Genomic DNA, 17,059 nt, shown 5'->3' on the forward strand with positions numbered 1-17,059 from the left:
GGCAGAGAGAGAGAATCTCAAGCAGGCTCTGTACTGTCAGCATGGAGCCCGATGTGGGGCTCAAACTCATGAACCATGACCCGAGCCGAAATCAGGAGTTAGATGCTTGATCAACTGAGCCACCCAGGAGTGCCTAGAGAGGCCTTCTTGAAACTACCTGAAGTTTGGGCCTCTTGCTGTCTCTGGATTGAGCCATCCATTGATCCACACTGTCGCGGAAGTCTGGATTTTTCCTTTGTAGCGTTTAATACAATTTCATTTGTGTAATGATACAATATTTAGTCTTCCCCACAAGCCTGAAAGTTCCACAAGGTAGGGACAGTTTTCTATTGCTAACCATGGTATTACCAGGGCCCCAGTACATTGTATACAGCAGGTACTCAGTACTCTCTCAGCAGGTACAGCCGTGTCCCACAAATCTATCTTATTAGATAGTCTCCAAGGAATAGGTGGAGAGGTACCTAAAGTTGATGAGCTTGGTGGTGGAGACGGTGGCTGAGCGGTCAGAGGGGTGGAGGAGTTTAGGGCTGGTGCAGTGGGGGAAGCAAGAAAGGATACTGAGGACACTCAAGGATGCTCATCGAATGAGTTTGTCCCCGTGCTCTCAACATCCCATTTCCACCCCAAATGAGTCCTTCTTCAATCATTTCTTTAGAGAAAGAGGTAAACATCTGAGTAAAAAATCAAGGCCAAAACAGCTTTGCAGAATTATAACATGTCCCAGAAACCAGTCACAATTCAACTGGATTGGACTTCAACACAGAAATGATTGTGTTCCTCCAAATAATCTTCAGTTTAGGAAGCTCCCACTCCTCCAAGATGTGGAAAGATGAATACACCTTCTTCTGCTGCCAGTTGCTGAGAAAGAAGTTTTTTCTCCTGATGGACCAAGACTATTTCTTTTTTGCTGCTCTTTTCCCTTCTCCTTTCCTTGGTTTCCCTTTGCCACGAAGCTTCTTTAGACGCATCTGCTCCTCCTTGAAGTCCTGATGCTCATCTCTGAGTGGAGAAAGAAAAAGAGCCAGTATTTGTACCCGAGTGGAAAAGCACACCAATGTAGCACTCTTCCCTTAGGCTGTTGTGGTTATCGGTCCTTGACTTCTACAGGGCACGTGCTCAGCCTGGTGAACAGAAAGGACAGGGAGTCCCCAGTGTATACATGAGTTGTGTTCCAGAAGTTCACTTCTGAGTCACAGTGTCCCCATGAGCGACAGTTAAATTCCCAGGCCAGCCCATATAAACCTATGCAACTATGATACAGTGCTAATAATTACCCCGAATTTCCCTGTAACACTAAGACTGAACAGAGGGAAGCAGAAAGTGGGTATGAGCTTCAATAGCTACACAGAGACCCTGAGAGCCGCAGGAACCAGTACGTCCTACAAGGAGAAGAGGTCTGGAGGAAGCTGCCTTCATGGCCGTGGATGATTCACACGAAAAGGCTGCTAGGGAAAGGCTCAGGCAGAAGGAAGCCAAGTCAACAGACAGATTTAGAGATCAAGAAGCCAGGGCTGTTTGGACATGTGGATGGGGTGTAAGACGGCCTATACTCTAGAAAAATGTCTGCATTCTAAGATCAAATACCTTTTAATATGTAAGTTCTAGAACCCATTTCTTTTCTTTATAAAGTTTATTTATTGAGAGAGAGAGCATGCGTGAGCTTGTGCGCCTAAGTTGGAAAGGGGTTGAGAGAGAGGAGAGAGAGAATCCCACGCAGCTCGATCCCACGAACTGTGGGATCATGACATGAGCCAAAATCAAGAGTTGGACAATCAACTGACTGAGTCACCCAGGTGCCCCTGGAATCCATTTCAACCTGGGTTTAAATCACGGCTTCATCTAACATTTAGTAGCTGTATGCCTTTGGATAAGTGACTTTTCCCTCTCTGTACCACATCTGTAAAGAGTGGATAATAATGGCATATGAATTAAATATGGGGGGAGGGGTTGCTGGGCCCAATTTTTCACTCCTTAGGGTGGTTTTAAAATAGACTGGGTTTTCTAGGGTACACAGTTTCATTCCATGAACAGGATGGACACAACTGAGCTATTTGGAATTCACTATGATTGCCCTCAAATAATCTATTCTCAATAGAGCAGCCAGAGTAATTCTTCAAAACTCTAAAACTCAAAAGTTTTCTTAAAACTCCATTCCTCTGTTCACAGGCCTATGAACGGTTCCCCATTCCACCCAGAGTAAAAGCCAAGACCTTGTCATGGCCCTCAGAACCCTTCATGATCTGCCTGTGGCCCTACCGCTCTCTCCATAGCCCGTGCTACCCCTGGAACATACCAGGTACACGCCAACCTCAGGGCCTTTGCTCTGCCTGGAAAGTTCTTTCCTAGGTCCCACTTGACTTACTCACTACCTTTAAGTCTCTGCTTAGACCTCATCTTCTCAAAGAGGCTGACCTTGACTGTCCTGTCTAATGCTGTGACCCATCCTTTCCCCACCCACCACGTGCCCTGTCAGCATTCTTGATCCTGCTCAGGCGGCTTTACTATTTTTTCCCCCACGGCACACTCAGCCGTGTAGCATATCCGCTACATCTGTTCTCCTCTTCTTCCCTCCCTGCTCCACTCCCGCCAACCCTCAGCCGGAAGGAAGGCTCCAAAGGCAGGGGTCTTTGTCTCTGTGATGATACAGCCCAAGCACCTGTGTCACTGCATGAGTCAGTGTTTATGAGAACCTGTGCGTCCCTCCCTCGTTTGTAGGCCTTTGAGCAATATTTTCTTTATTGAAGATCGTCTAGTTTCATCCTGCCCGATGCCACAGGAGGTCTTCCATTAGAGGCACCATTTACCATAACCAGTGACCAAATACATGAAAAGAATTGTGCTTTTCCACGGATAACTAACCACTAAGTATTTTTCCCCTATCCCCAAAGATAGTCAAGGTTTTATTTTTCAAACAAATGTACAGTGGCACCAAACAGGTAAATTAAAATAGCTGAATATGACTTTGTTATGGGTTGTAATTTTCTACTCAGGAGATCTGCCTTCCAGTGATATTTTATTTTGGGTCACAATACAATTTTTATTTTCTGAGCCCAGACTAATAGCAAGGGAGAAAGCCCCAGAGCAATTCCAGAAATTCAGAATGTGTCATGGATTATAATCTCTCTTAATATATTAACTAAGAAAATCTATTCTGTTTTGTTCACTGCTGTTCCTCTAGTGCCCATCTTAGTGTCTATACATGGAAGATACTTAAAAATATTTCTGTTGTATAGATGAGTGTACCAATTTTTAGTTACCTGGAATGAATTATTAATTTTATTGTATTAAATAGTCCCAAATTAACTTTTGTACTGCTGCCCTAAGACATGTGCAATTAAAACATATTAAATTTTCTTAAAGAGTAGATTTATTTATTTTTAAAAGATTTTACTTTTAGGTAATCTCTACACCCAACATGGGGCTCAAACTTATGACCCCCAAGATCAAGAATCACATGCTCTGACTGAGCCAGCCAGGCACTCCAAAAAGTAGATTTATTTTACATTAAAAAAAAGGTCGGGGGGGGGGCCTGGGTGACTTAGTTAAGCATCTGACTCTTGATTTCAGCTTAGGTCATGATCTCACGATTCATGAGATCAAGCTCCGAGTAGGGCTCCGTGCTAACAGCACAGAGCCTGCTTGGGATTCATACTCTCTCTCTCTCTCTCTCTCTCTCTCTCCCTCCCTCCCTCCCTCCCTCCCTCCCTCTCTCTCTTCCCCCCCTCTCTCTCCCCACTCTCTCTGCCCCTCCCCTGCTCCGTGTCTCTCAAAATAAATAAATAAGCATGAAAAAAAGGTAGATTTTAACTTTACACAATTACACACTGTTTGAATTCTTTTATAATGAGCATGTATTAGCATGGTAATTAAGGCTCTCTTTTAAAGAAAATGATCACATAGGCATTTGATCTCTTTTCTAGAGCAATACATAGTCCCAAGTACCTATACATACACAAATATGGAACACATGGTATTAAGAGCCTGTGCAATCCACACATTACTCTTAAAGGTGAACTACAACTTTTTTTTTAGATCAAATTAATATATAAAAAAGGGTACAAACTAAAAATGCCAAAAATAAATAAACATTAGAAAAGGGGGCACCTGGGTGGCTCTGTCACTTAAGCATCTGACATCAGCTCAGGTCATGATCTTGCAGTTTGTGGGTTCGAGCCCTGCATCGGGCTCCGTGGTCCAAAGAAGCCCGCTTTGGATCCTGTCTCCCTCTCCCTGCCCTTCCCCCACTCATGCGTGCTCTCTCCCTCTCTCAAAAATAAACACTAAAAAAATTTTTTTAAATGCCAGAAGAAGGTAGAAGGAAATAAGAACTGCAAAAAAACTGTCACTAGGAAAGAAAGAAGGCTCCCATGAACCCGCTAGGAAGGGGATCGGCTGCAGGCTAGGAAGGGGATCGGCTGCAGGCAGGGCCTCTCTTCATCTTCATCTGACCAGTCAGAACCTGCAGCTCTGGCGTCCTGCGGGGGCGGGGACGGGGGGGGGGGGGGGGGGGGGGGGGGGGGGGGCGGTTCTTCTGCAGAATTTGCATCAGTTTTCCTCTGCATCCCTTTAAAGTGCTCTTAAATTAATAATTAAACATTTCTGTAGCTCAATATCCAGTCAGTTTATCCAGGTTTAGACATAATTAAAATACGTCTTCCACTAAGTGCAGGTTTCCTTTTTTTTTTTTTTTCTGGTGTGACCATTGTTGAGTATTTTAAAATCCTTTCCCCCCAAAACTGTGCCTTTTGAACAACCTGAGCACTTTTATAAGAGCCAAAAAACTATTAGGATAAAAAAAACTAACTTTTTCCTTTTCTGATCTCCTAGAATAATCTCTTACAAGTTACTCTTTGTGATTTTTTGCCATTACCTATAGAGGCCAAGAAAACGTAGCGTCCCCATGAGTGCGAAGTAAGTGTTGTGATTTGGATACCAGTCGTAGGTCTCCTTCCTCTTGGCTAACGGTTGCTCACTGAAGAGCTTCACCACTTTCATGGATTTGGAATCAGTGGGCCTGGCAACTTCACCGAAGAGCCGGGCACTGAGACGACTCATGCGCAAGGCATATTCTGAAAGTGAAGACATTTCCTGAGCAGCAAGGAGCACGGGTCCCTACAGAAAATGAGAAGAAACATCAACAGGTTAGTGTATGAAATTCTAAGATTAACCAGTGAGCACTTTAGAAAATGAAACCAGCAGGCCACACGTGCATGTCATGTGGCCGACAGGACATGCCTTGGAGTTGGGAAATGTCCACAGTCCGAATGGTTGTTTCCTTTGCATGCTTTATTTACATTTCTAATTTTTACATTTGGGATTTCCATTCTATTACCTTGCTCTAGTGAACTTTTTACAGTGAACTGTTTTGTTATTTACTGACAGCTTACCTGTTTGTAGGCTAGATGAGGACAGGCAAATGAGTTATCCTACCACAGCATTGTTATTATACCTTCAGAAAACACCCACCTCAGCAATCTGCAGAATAAAAATGCTGACTGCTTGCCATCTAAAGGTTTAATCATGGCAGAGAAATAATTATCCTGTTGTCTTTATTATCAGCCCTTTGAACACTGTTCTCCTCAAGGGCTCCAGATGGCTCTGAGAACTGCTAATGAGTTATGAGGTCATTTAGCCTCTAGGTTGCTGGATTGAATTCTGCCTAGAGACTGAGAGCCATTCGGGGAAAAAAACAAAACAGAGACAGTAGTCTTATAGAAATAAACCCAACGGCTCTTAAGATTCATTTTATTCCTGAAAGGAAGGACTTACGGGTTATAAGGTTATCTGTTTTATCTTCCGTCTTATATACTCTGCCTCAGTGCACACCAGCTAACTTCTTATTAACTGAAAACAGTACATCAAATGTTGAAAGAGGTAGAAGGATGCTATCCGTAATATGAAGAAATTTCAGCTAATATATATCAAAAATTAATAGGCGATACCTAAGAATCAAGAACATTGCTGGTAGAATAGCCGTCCCATCCCATCCCAGGCCAGATGCAGAGCTTCCTGGTGGCTGACGGTGCTAGTTACTGTGAAATTTGGAGAGAGAGAGGAGAATCTTTGCTAAGAAACTGTCCTGGGGGACAGTCTGGTGGGGGTGAAAAGGAGTTGATATCCAAACAGAAAAAAGGCATAAACCTATCTTGAAAAACCAATTGGGAAAAAATATAGAAAACAGAAATATTTCCTAGAGGGCCTGGCTGGCTCAGTCAATGAAGCATGTGGAGTTTACTCAAAATATAAAGTAAAATCTTAAAAAAACAAACAAACACAACACCCTCTAAACAAGAATAGTGCCCAGTAAATTTCAAAATAACTTGCAAGAAAAGAAAAAAAACCCCAAAACCAGTTTAAATTAAGGAATTTTTCTTGTCCATTTCAAGACCCATTGAAAGAGCAGAGGCTGACCTCAGAACAATTGCAGAATGTGGATCTCAAACCAGTTACCAATCGTTTAACACCAACCAAGCAAACCTGGGCCAATAGTGCCATCTGAAGGCCAGCAATGGGAGAACCATTGGATCTAGGGTCTCTTCTCTGCCCCTCCAACCTGGGGATCCCATGCAAACCTTGCTTTTTCCATTTCCTGTCACTTCTCTCTCAACTCTTAGAGTTGTGTGAATGGGAGTGGGTTGGGTTGGGTTGGCTTGTTAGGGGTAAAGTTATATTTTCATCAGTGAGAAAAAAAGGCATTAACAGTTCAATGTATAAATACGAAATCGTAATAAATCAGTGCTGTAAACCTCTAACGGCCTTGCAGACTCCATAGTGGTCTTCAGAGGCTACAAAGTTTCTTTGCATGCTTTACCTTTCCTCTTTAAAGTTATCTTTTTCTGAACATCAGATTTAAAAAAAAAACTAAAACAAACGGTTTCTTAATCACCTTTGCTTTGTTTTGCTTAACTGCTATTATGGCATTAGAATAAATTTCTTCTGCAAGTGCACAGTATTTCCACAACCAATTATTTGATGGCCAGGGAACTATTGTTTTGTTACAATGTTTTCAGACAGATAATGTTCCGAATTCCATTGCTTTTTTTCTTTTTTTAATGTTTATTTTGGAGACAGGGTGAGCAGGGGAGGGGCAGAGACGGAAACAGAGAATCCCAAGCAAGCTCCACACTGTCAGCAAACAGCCCTATGTGGAGCTCAATCTCACCAACCACGCGATCATGACCTGAGCCTAAATCAAGAGTCTGGTATGTAACCGACAGCTGTCCAGGCGCGCCCCCCCCCCCCCCCCCATCGCTTTATTTTTAAATGAAGATGCAGCATGGAGTCCTGAGGCCTAGGTTTGCATCCTGGATCTACCATTTATTAGCTGGGTTATTTTAACAGTTACTTATTTTCTAAATCTGAGTTTCCTTTTTGGAAAACAAAGCTTGCGGGGCTACTGTGAGAAATAACTAAGACTGTGACAGTAAATAGTTACTTAAAAAAAGAAAAAAAAATCTAAATGTGTTTTTAAGTTTGGCGCTCGTATGATCTAATCAGACACAATTATTTATTCTTTGTCCTTATTTAATGCTTATCTTTGAAACACTGTGTGTGAACAGGGGAGGGGCAGAGAGAGAGAGAAGGGGAGAGAGGCAGAGAGGGAGAGAGGGAGAGAGGGAGAGGGGAGAGGGGAGAGGGGAGAGGGGAGTGGGGAGAGGGGAGGGAGAGGGAGAGGGAGAGGGAGAGGGAGAGGGAGAGGGAGAGGGAGAGGGAGAGGGAGAGGGAGAGGGAGAGGGAGAGGGAGGGGGGGGGGGGAGAGAGAGAGAGAGAGAGAGAGAGAGAGAGGGAGGGAGAGAGAGGGAGAGAGAGAGAGAATATCCTAAGCAGGCTTCTCGCTGTCAGTGCAGAGCCCCATGTGGGGCTGGAATTCACGAACCGTGAGATCATGACCTGAGCCGAAGTTGGATGCTTAACCAACTGAGCCACCCAGGTGCCCCTATTTATTTTTTAAGATTTTATTTTTAGGTAATCTTTACACCTGATGTGGGACTCATGCTCATGACGCCAAGACCAAGAGTCACATGGTCTGACTGAGCCAGCCAGGTGCTCCTATTCCTTGTCCTCATTTAACCATGCAAAAAAGGAGATACCTTAAAAAAAGAGCTACATACTTCATGCAGTTAAACCGCTATCTCCCTGGAATGACATCCTCACTTACAAAAACTGACAGCCAGAGAAATGCAGGGGAGGGGACCAGCAGCTCAGTAACTTGAAAGGCAGCAAGGAGGAAGGGACCCCTAAGGAGAGTGATCACTGAAGCCATCATAGGATGCTAAGTTATCTCCAGGCCCACTTTGTAATGTAGGAAATTACTGGGAGACATAAATGGCAAAGAAGTCTCATTAGAATCCATTGGGACACAGCTATACCACAAAATCCAAGTCCTAAAACTTTTATGATGGAGAAAGGGAATAAGCCTCTTCAAACCTGAATCCCTTACTAGAAATAAAGATCCATTTGCTAAAAAGAAGAAAACGGAAAATGATTATAACAATTATCAATTACTGCTCTGTAGTCTCCTTCCACAGAGCAGACATATGTCTCTGATGAAGAATGGCATAGGAGCTTGGTACGCTCTGTTTTAACTTTATTTATTTATGGGCGCCTGGTGGCTCAGTCCTTAAGCATCAGACTTCGGCTCAGGTCATGATCTCATGGTTCACGGGTTAGAGTTCCACAATGGGTGAGCTCGAGACCCACTCTGGGTAAAAACAAAACAACACAAGCCTTGCTTTGGGTGAGCCCCGCTTCTCCCTCCTCAACCCCCCTCTCTTTGCCCCTCATGGGATTCTATCTGCTCCTCACTCACTTGTGCCCTCTCTCTCTCAAAAAAGTTTATTTATTTACTTTGACCGTGAAAGCGAGTGAGCTGGGGGGCGGGTGAGAAGCAGAGAGAGGGAGAGAGAATCCCAAGTAGGCTCCATATTGTCAGCACAGAACCCAATGTGGGGTTCGAACTCCTGAACCATGAGATCATGACCTGAGCCAAAATAGTCAAGAGGCTTAACTGACTGAGCCACCCAGGTGACCTGGTATGCTGTTCTTTTTTTTTAACATAGGCTAAAACAGCTACACAGTTCTGTTGTCCATAAATACTGGTTCTAGGACTGGTAAATTGTCACTTTTTACTGGCTTTAAATTTTCTTTTTCTTTTTTTAACTGGAAAGCCTTACTTAGGATTTTTTTAGGATCCTAGTATGCCTCCTTACAGAATCTTTCAATTTTATGTTACAAATAAAAATATTATTTTAAAGATAATAAAGGAAAAGGCAAATAACTTACAGGTCAAGATTTTTATTTGCATGAAGCCATTCCAGCAAGTATAAAATAGTCACTTAAAAACTTAAAAACATCATTTTTCCTTAAATGAAATCTAAAGTAAATAGTACCATGAAGAAAAATTAACTGGAGTGGAAAATGCTAAGGAAAAAAATATATATACCTATATATGTTCAAATGTACTGGAGCAAGACATGTTAAGCCCACACAAGAAAATTCCTATATTTTTACTCTAGCATAAAGGGGCAAGTTTCATTTATCTTTTTGATAGGTTTGATGCATTTAAAAGTTCAGGTTTTGGGGGCACCCTAGGTGGCTCAGTAGGTTAAGCGTCCCACTTCAGCTCAGGTCGTGATCTCAGGGCTAAGTGGGTTCGAGCCCCACATCAGGCTCTGTGCTATTAACAGAGCCTGGAGCCTGCTTCAGATTCAGTCTCCTCTCTCTGCCCCTCCCCTGCGTACGGTCTCTCTCAAATATAAATAAACACTAAAAAATTTTTATAAAAAAATAAATTAAGGTCAGTAACTGGCTTGGGATTAGGTTTGCTTTTTTTTTTTTTTTTCTTTGAAAAGGGCAGATGAAGTACAGGAGTTCTTAACCTGGGTATCCCTTAGCGGGGTGAATCCCGTCGAACTTTAAAAGTGTATGTTGAATGTGTGTGTGTAAATTCTGCTGGGGAGAGTTTTCATCATTTTCTCAAAACCACTGGTTACTGGAGAGCACCAGCTTTGCAGTAGAAAAGCCATTTGGAATCTTGCCTCTGAGCTTTGATGGCCGTTTCGTGTCTGCAGTAGTAGGAATCCTTTGCCTCCGTTTTCTCATCTACCACTTAAGTTACTACCTCATGTGTTTCGAGGTTGACACGCATACTCGTGGCACAGTGGTGGCCCTAATAATCATCAGGTCTCAGGGAACCCACACACGTTCTTCACACGTGTTTCACAAAACTAAATACGATGCTTTATTATTTTTAAAACCTGGTACAGACTGTCACTGGGTCGTAGGGACACGAACGCTCTGAACGTCAGTCCGCTTTATTCAGTTCAACAAAAACGCCACCAACCCCCTGCAAATGACTGGATCACGCCTGCTTGTGATGGAAGCAGGTGTCAAGTCAGCGGACGCTTGTATCCTTAGAGTATTCCCCAGTTGTTGTTTTTTTTTTTTTTTTTTTAATAATTTCCATACCCAAGGTGGGGCTGGAACTCAAGACGCCCAAGGTCAAGAGTCGCATGCTCTTCGGAATGAGCCAGCCAGGCGTCCCGCAAGTATTTTTCTTTCAACTGGCAACAAAATTAATCTGCATCCCCACACAAAGTGACGGTACAGAATACCGCCGGATGAGCTGACAAACCGACCCTTGCACACTACCTAATCAGAAAGACAGTAACTGTGTCAGAGAGGCAACTACGCTAGAGTCCTTCGTTTGGTAAATTCCCCCATTTACGCAGGAAAAGGCCAACTTGTCTGTTGGACGGTGTGAAACCACCGAGCTGGTTGATAATGAAATCGAGTTGTCTTATTCTTGGCAACTCTACAAGGCTGGAAACCCTCGCAGAACCTCTCCCACGATCGCCGGAATCGCACACTTACGGAACCCCCCAAAGCTCCCGGACAGCCTTACCTACGCGCGACCTTCCTCTCCCGCGGGCCCCTCTCCCGGAAGGCCCGCCCTTCTCCCGGAAGGCCCGCCCCCGGCCGGGCTCTAAGCTCGGACGCCACTCTACAACGGAGAGCAGTGGAGAAACAGAAGCTTGCGGCTAGAGGGGAGCCCTAGTGAAACCCGGAACTACTAGCGCTCTCTCTTGGAGGCTTCAGAGGTCCTACTTGGCACCTGCGCAGTGAGGGCAGTGCCTCGGGTGTGTGGACTGGAGGTGGTGGTTTAGGGAGGAAGATTGGCTTTGCTGAAAAGTCTTGCAGGGTTCGCTAACCGTATTTTGTTGGACAAGAGCTACAAACCCTCCAAACCTCTAAAGTAATGGTCGTGCGCGTGCCGCGCGGTGGAGGATAAAATGCACTTTCCTTTTTCCGTTCCTCTTTTTTTTCATCCAGCCTAGACCTTGATGTGCTCCAAGGGCATTGCTTGACTAGGGGCTGAAGGGTTTTCTGGCCCATCGGCGATGCCATTTCCCTCTCCTTGCACTTACCTACTCATTTTCTAATAGTGGATTAGTAACACCTCTAAGAGGGCCGTTCTTGATACCTTTTGCTGGATCAGGGCGCCATTTGGAGCTGCCTGTTTATCTCCCCCAGTGGCCCTTCAGGCAGGAGGGATGGGATATTTATCTGACTTTTTAGTAGTTACCTAGATAGGCTTGGGAGATAGTGGAAATACTGTATTTCCCTCCATGCTAAATCTGCTCTCGAGCACGGCACACCTCAGGCATTGTATGAAGTCTTTATTGACTGATAGTAAGGCTCAAGACATTATTTTCTAAGCATTATTCAAAGCCATTCACAAATACTCCAAAATGTATCCCGGAAATAAGGTGCATCAGCAGTATGCCATATACCGGGAAGGTATTCTGTGGACACTCTCTTCCCTCCTATAGAATCATGTTATTTTTTGACGTTGTTTTAAAAAGGGAAAAAGAAGCCCCCAATGGAATCCTTCCTCTCCACCCATACCCACCACAGCAAACCAAAACTTAATCACAGTTTCAGCCTCTCTCAAGAACTTAACCTTTTAACAGTCAATCTGAAATTTCTTGATCTGCACTAGGGAGGTAATCTGCATGATAAAAACCCCCGTCTTCCCACCCCCCACACAAAAAATGTCCTGACTTGAAACAATTCTTTCCTTTATTTTGCTAATAATTTTCTTGCGCCACCCTACTACCATTTTGTACAACTCAGCTGGTTTCTACTTGCTAGATGGGATGCTTTCTGATTCATAACTCGCTTAATAAAGCCTAATGGATCTTTAATTTTATTCTGTTGAATTTTGGTTTTTAGCAACATCTTACCAATCTAATCTATAGAATTTGCTCTTATCAAGTTAAGTTTTGACATTTTATCAATCTGTGATATTTTACCATATCAGCCTTAGAAACTTGGTCTGGTGTGAGTTTACTGCAGTTACATTTACACACAATGTAATGAGCATCCCTCATCCTTTTTTGCATAGCTCAGTCCAAAAATAATGGTCCGGCTAGAATTTTCACCTTGTCTTTTGTGTTTTTGTGTAGTTGCCTGTTTTTATCTAATGGCCACTGAATCATGTAAACAAGAAGGCTCCCTTTGCATGTTGGGCTGTTGGAAAGTTTAAGGCTAAATTTGCGGTAGACTCATGGCAATGAATATTATGATGTATGTTTGCATAAACCTTGTCGTTGGCTCCATTTATATATCTATTTTTGGCATTTCCCTTTTCACCTATCACTTGTGTTATCAGTATGTTTTGTGAATATCTCTATAAGATACCATGACTCTCGAAACTACCAAGGTGTAAAGAGTTATAAATGGCTATTACTCTTGAAACTGCCTCTGTCCCTAAGCCTTAGCAACCGCCCATAGCCCAGTACATATACAAACCTTTTTGAGAGATCATGCATTCTTTCCAAGAAAAGAATAGAGCCCTTCTGCACATCTCAAAACAGAAACCAGACCCTCTTACACATACCCCCACCCCTAATGCCTAGGACTAAGGAACCAGACTCCCTTGCACAATCTTTGAGCACTGTGAAAACGTCTGTAGCTGGCACTATTAAGTCTGCACAGTAATCAAGAAATATTACAGACCACTGCACTCCCTTTACTGATTAACTGCCCTAAACTCCTTTAAAAATCTGTGAGCAAGGCAGAAAGCTCAGAGTTGGCCTTTGGTCAAGAGTCTGTTTTCTCCAGGTGGCTGGCCTCCTGAATAAAGCTCATATTCCTTTCCAATCAAAACTTTGGGGCACCTCAGTGGCTCAGTTGGTTGGGCATCTAACTCTGTTTTAGCTCATGTCATGATCTCATAGTTTGTGGGATTGAGCCCTGCATGGGGGGGGGGGGGGGTCTGTGCTGATAGTACATTCTTTCCCTCTCAAAAATGAATAAATAAACTTAAAAAAAAACTTAAACCCCACGCCTCATCTCTTCAGTATTGGCTTTTCAATGGGGTGCTTGGGCGGCTCAGTCAGTAAGTGTCCAACTTCAGCTCAGGTCATGATCTCACGGTCCATGAGTTTGAGCCTCGTGTTGGGCTCTGTGCTGACAGTTCAGAGCCTGGAGCCTACTTCAGATTCTATGTCTCCCTCTCTCTCTGCTCCTCCCCTTCTCATGCTCTGTTTCTCTCTGTCTCAAAAATTAAATAAAAACATTAAAAAAAAATTTTTTTTAAATATTGGCTTTTCAAGCTATAAGTAGCTGAACTTGGGTCTTAGTAACAATCTAGGCACTTTACAATATGACTCTCATTAAGTCAAGCTTATGGGGTTCCTATTAATTTCCTGAGCCTGCTATAACAAAATACTACAAATTTGGTGGCTTAGAACATCAAAACTTTATTCTCTCACAGTTCCGGAGGCCAGAAGTCTGAAGTCAGTATCACTGGGCCAAAATCAAAGTGGTGACAGAGCCACACTCCCTTCAGAGGCTCTATCTAGATTGGAATCCGTTTTTTGACTCTCCCAACTTCTGGTGGTCACTGGCATTCATTGACTTGCGGCCACATCAATCTTCAAGGCCAGTATCTTCAACTGTCTCTCTGCCTCTTCTTCACATCACCTCTTTCTCTATGTGTATCAGATCTCCTAATGCCTCCTTCTCACAGGGATACATGTAATTGCATTTAGGGTACACTTAGATAATTCAGAATAATGTCCCCACCTCAGGGTCAATATTTAACCTCTCACAGACATTGACTTCCAGGCTTTGGTTTTCCCACTTGCACTTTCAAGTTAAGGCTTCTTTAGAGACACTTCTTATAATCAGAGATTGCGTTACCAATTTCCATCTCTGTAGCTCAGTGTTTGAAAATTGTGGGCTATGAATCATAAGTTAGTTGTGAAATCAATTTAGCAGGTTGTGACCAGCATTAAAAGACATTAGTATAGGGAATATCAGAGCGCTTCACATATAATGAGGGTAATTACTGTTTCATGAAACAATATGTGTATATTGGATCATAATGTAAAATCTATGTCTTACTCTAAGTTGTGGTGAAGTGGAAAGCCTCTGCTGTACGGTTTCATTACTGATCATACTCTGTGGCAAATATTCCTTATTGTTAGAGAAAGAATTAAAGCTCACATCAGTTTCAGGTTCTTCCTGTGTGGCATAGTCCAAGAGGCAGGTGGATACTTACTCCTTTAAGTAAATTAACGTGCAGATGCCCTATTTCCGTAAGTACTCATTGCTAGCATTATACAGGTTCTTCTCTCCTGCCTCTGCATTTACAGTAGTTCTTTTTCACTTTCTGAAACAAAGGTATATCCCTCACCCAGGGTATAAAACCCTCCGGCAATTTAACACGTTTTGGGGGAAGCTTCCTTTAATGAGCGATCGAGGCACCCTAAACCCACCCTTATGCTTCCTGTCTTTTCCTGTGTGACATATATTCTAGGTGAGGGTGAAGTGAGGCTGTTAGGAATAAGGTAACTGGGGGGTGCCTGGGTGGCTCAGTTGGCTGAGTGTCTGGCTTCGGCTCAGGTCATGATCTCACGGTTCGTGAGTTTGAGCCCCGCATCAGGCTCTGTGCTCACAGCTCAGAGCCTGGAGCCTGCTTCGGATTCTGTGTCTCCCTCTCTCTGCACCTCCCCCACTCATGCTCTGTCTCTCTCTGTCTCAAAAATAAATTTAAAAAACATTAAAAAAAAAAGAAATAAGGTAATTGGATACTTGTGATTTTCTGAAGCCAGATATACTGTGTGAGTGTGAGTGAGTGGTAAGGGTGATAGTAAATCTCCTTTAATCATAATGTGTCTCCCATCTTCTGCACCTAAGAAGTGCATTGTTATTGAAACAGAGTCTGGTGAAAGCCAGGCCAAGCCAGCGCCGAATATGTCTTCCCACATAAACATAAGCAGTTCTTTTCAGCTCTTCTTAATTCTTATCCGTAGGATGTGTCATTACCTGGAAAGGAAAGCAAACTTAGAAGCTGGAGTAATAGAGGTTAGAGACATTGATTATTTTATTGCTTATTTTAAATAAAAAATGGATTATTTTAAGGGACCTTCGTATTTTTCACATTACTCTGGAATAGTCTGCAAAAAAGTCATACCTAATTTTATTTTAGATTTGGTATGTGTTATTCAATAAAGGTGAAAACATACTGAGGGGGCGCCTGGCTGGTTCAGCTGGTGGAGCTTGCAACTCTTGATCTCAGGGTTGTGAGCTCAAGCCGGGTGTTGCCCTAGAGCTTACTTAAAACAAATAAACCGTACTATGCAATCACTGATACAATGTACCCAAATATTTACCATTCTTCCCCTTTCCAGGCCTAAGGTTGGAGTGCATTTCAAGGCAGTTTTGGGATTAGGTAGAGCCGTATGTCTCTTTCTGGCCAATGCGTTGTTAACAGAAGCGAAGCATTACCTTCACCCATACGAAACTCTCCAGAGCTCTTTTCCCCCTGGCAGAGGGTCACTGCTCTGCCGGTCTAAGCCCCTGAATGGGTATAAGGAGAGGATCCTGCTCTGTCAGTCATTGTGCACAAAGCTTAGGTGAGTTTGGTGTTTTAAGTCACATGTCTCTGTTGTTTTCAGTCATACAATTTCGTTATTTGTTACTGCACCCTGACCTAGCCTGGCCTATCTGATACACTTATTCTATAAAACTCTATCATGGAAGTGAGGTGGGGCCTGAGCGAATGGTCAAGAAAGAATTCTTGATACATTTTCAGTGCAAAGAATGCTTTTCTTATAGCACGGGGACAGGACCCTTGGGCAGAAAGAGCTCCCCTTTTGCCGTATGAGGCTGGTGGTTATATGCTTAGTGTTCAAGGGGGGAAGGGATGTGCAGGGAGTTTAGATCCGAAGTATCTTCTTCAGATTTCTATGGGTAAAAACTACTTTTGAAAGATTTCTCTGGTCCTTTTCATTCAGCTCGATATTAACTATTGGTGAGATGTACAGGCAGTCATGAGACCCTTTAGGAATGTAGCAACCAGTATGTATTTGATCCTTATCAGAACTATGCAGGTTCTATAGGTCAAACTTGTGGGCTAAAGGTGAACATTTTTCTGCTTCTATCTCTCATCAGACGTATATAAATACTTCAATCTTGACCTTTTGTCACCAGTTAACATGTTTAATATTGTTGGCCTCCTGTTAACAAAAAATGAAATTATGTGATAGTTGCTGGAGTAATTTTTAACAGCATATACTTTTATTTTTCATTAAATATATAGGAAAACATTTTTATTGTGATTTCAAAGGAACTGATTATGAAACAGGACTTCGGGGCACCTGGGTGGCTCAGTCGGTTAAGCATCCGACTCCTGATTTTGGCTCAGGTCATGGTGTCGAGGTATGTGAGCAAACCCCACATGAAGCCCTGTACTGACGGCTCAGAGCCTGCAGCCTGCTTCGGATTCTGTCTCTCCCTCTCTCTCTGCCCCTCCCCAACTCTCACTCTGTCTCTCTCTCAAAAATAAATAAGCATTAAAAAAAAAAAAAGGAAAGAAAGAGGACTTCAACTACCTACTTCAAGTACCTACAGTCTTGTACTTTTTTAAAAAAAGTATTTATTTAAGTAATCTCCACATCCAACGTGGGGCTCAAATGTACAGCCTGAGATCAAAAGTCGCATGTTCCTCTGATCGAGCCAGCCAGGATCCCCAGTCCGTACTTTCTTT

General features: G+C 43.1%; 1 protein-coding gene and 1 long non-coding RNA gene across 2 annotated transcripts; one reads left to right on the plus strand and one right to left on the minus strand.

Annotated features, from left to right (window-relative positions):
- Nucleotides 1-223: 223 nt before the first annotated feature.
- Nucleotides 224-11,023, minus strand: MRPS33 (mitochondrial ribosomal protein S33). The gene is made up of 3 exons (XM_003983111.5): nt 10,904-11,023; nt 4,871-5,112; nt 224-999 (listed from the first exon to the last, which is right to left on the minus strand). Exons 2-3 carry the CDS (start codon nt 5,083-5,085, stop codon nt 894-896), a joined length of 321 nt encoding a protein of 106 aa, XP_003983160.1. The 5' UTR covers nt 5,086-5,112; nt 10,904-11,023; the 3' UTR covers nt 224-893.
- Nucleotides 5,005-6,947, plus strand: LOC123384055. The gene is made up of 2 exons (XR_006594650.1): nt 5,005-5,141; nt 6,387-6,947. It is a non-coding gene; the product is annotated as an uncharacterized LOC123384055 (long non-coding RNA).
- Nucleotides 11,024-17,059: the final 6,036 nt, after the last annotated feature.

This window comes from Felis catus, chromosome A2 (genome assembly GCF_018350175.1).
Source record: "Felis catus isolate Fca126 chromosome A2, F.catus_Fca126_mat1.0, whole genome shotgun sequence".
Lineage (NCBI taxonomy): Eukaryota > Metazoa > Chordata > Mammalia > Carnivora > Felidae > Felis > Felis catus.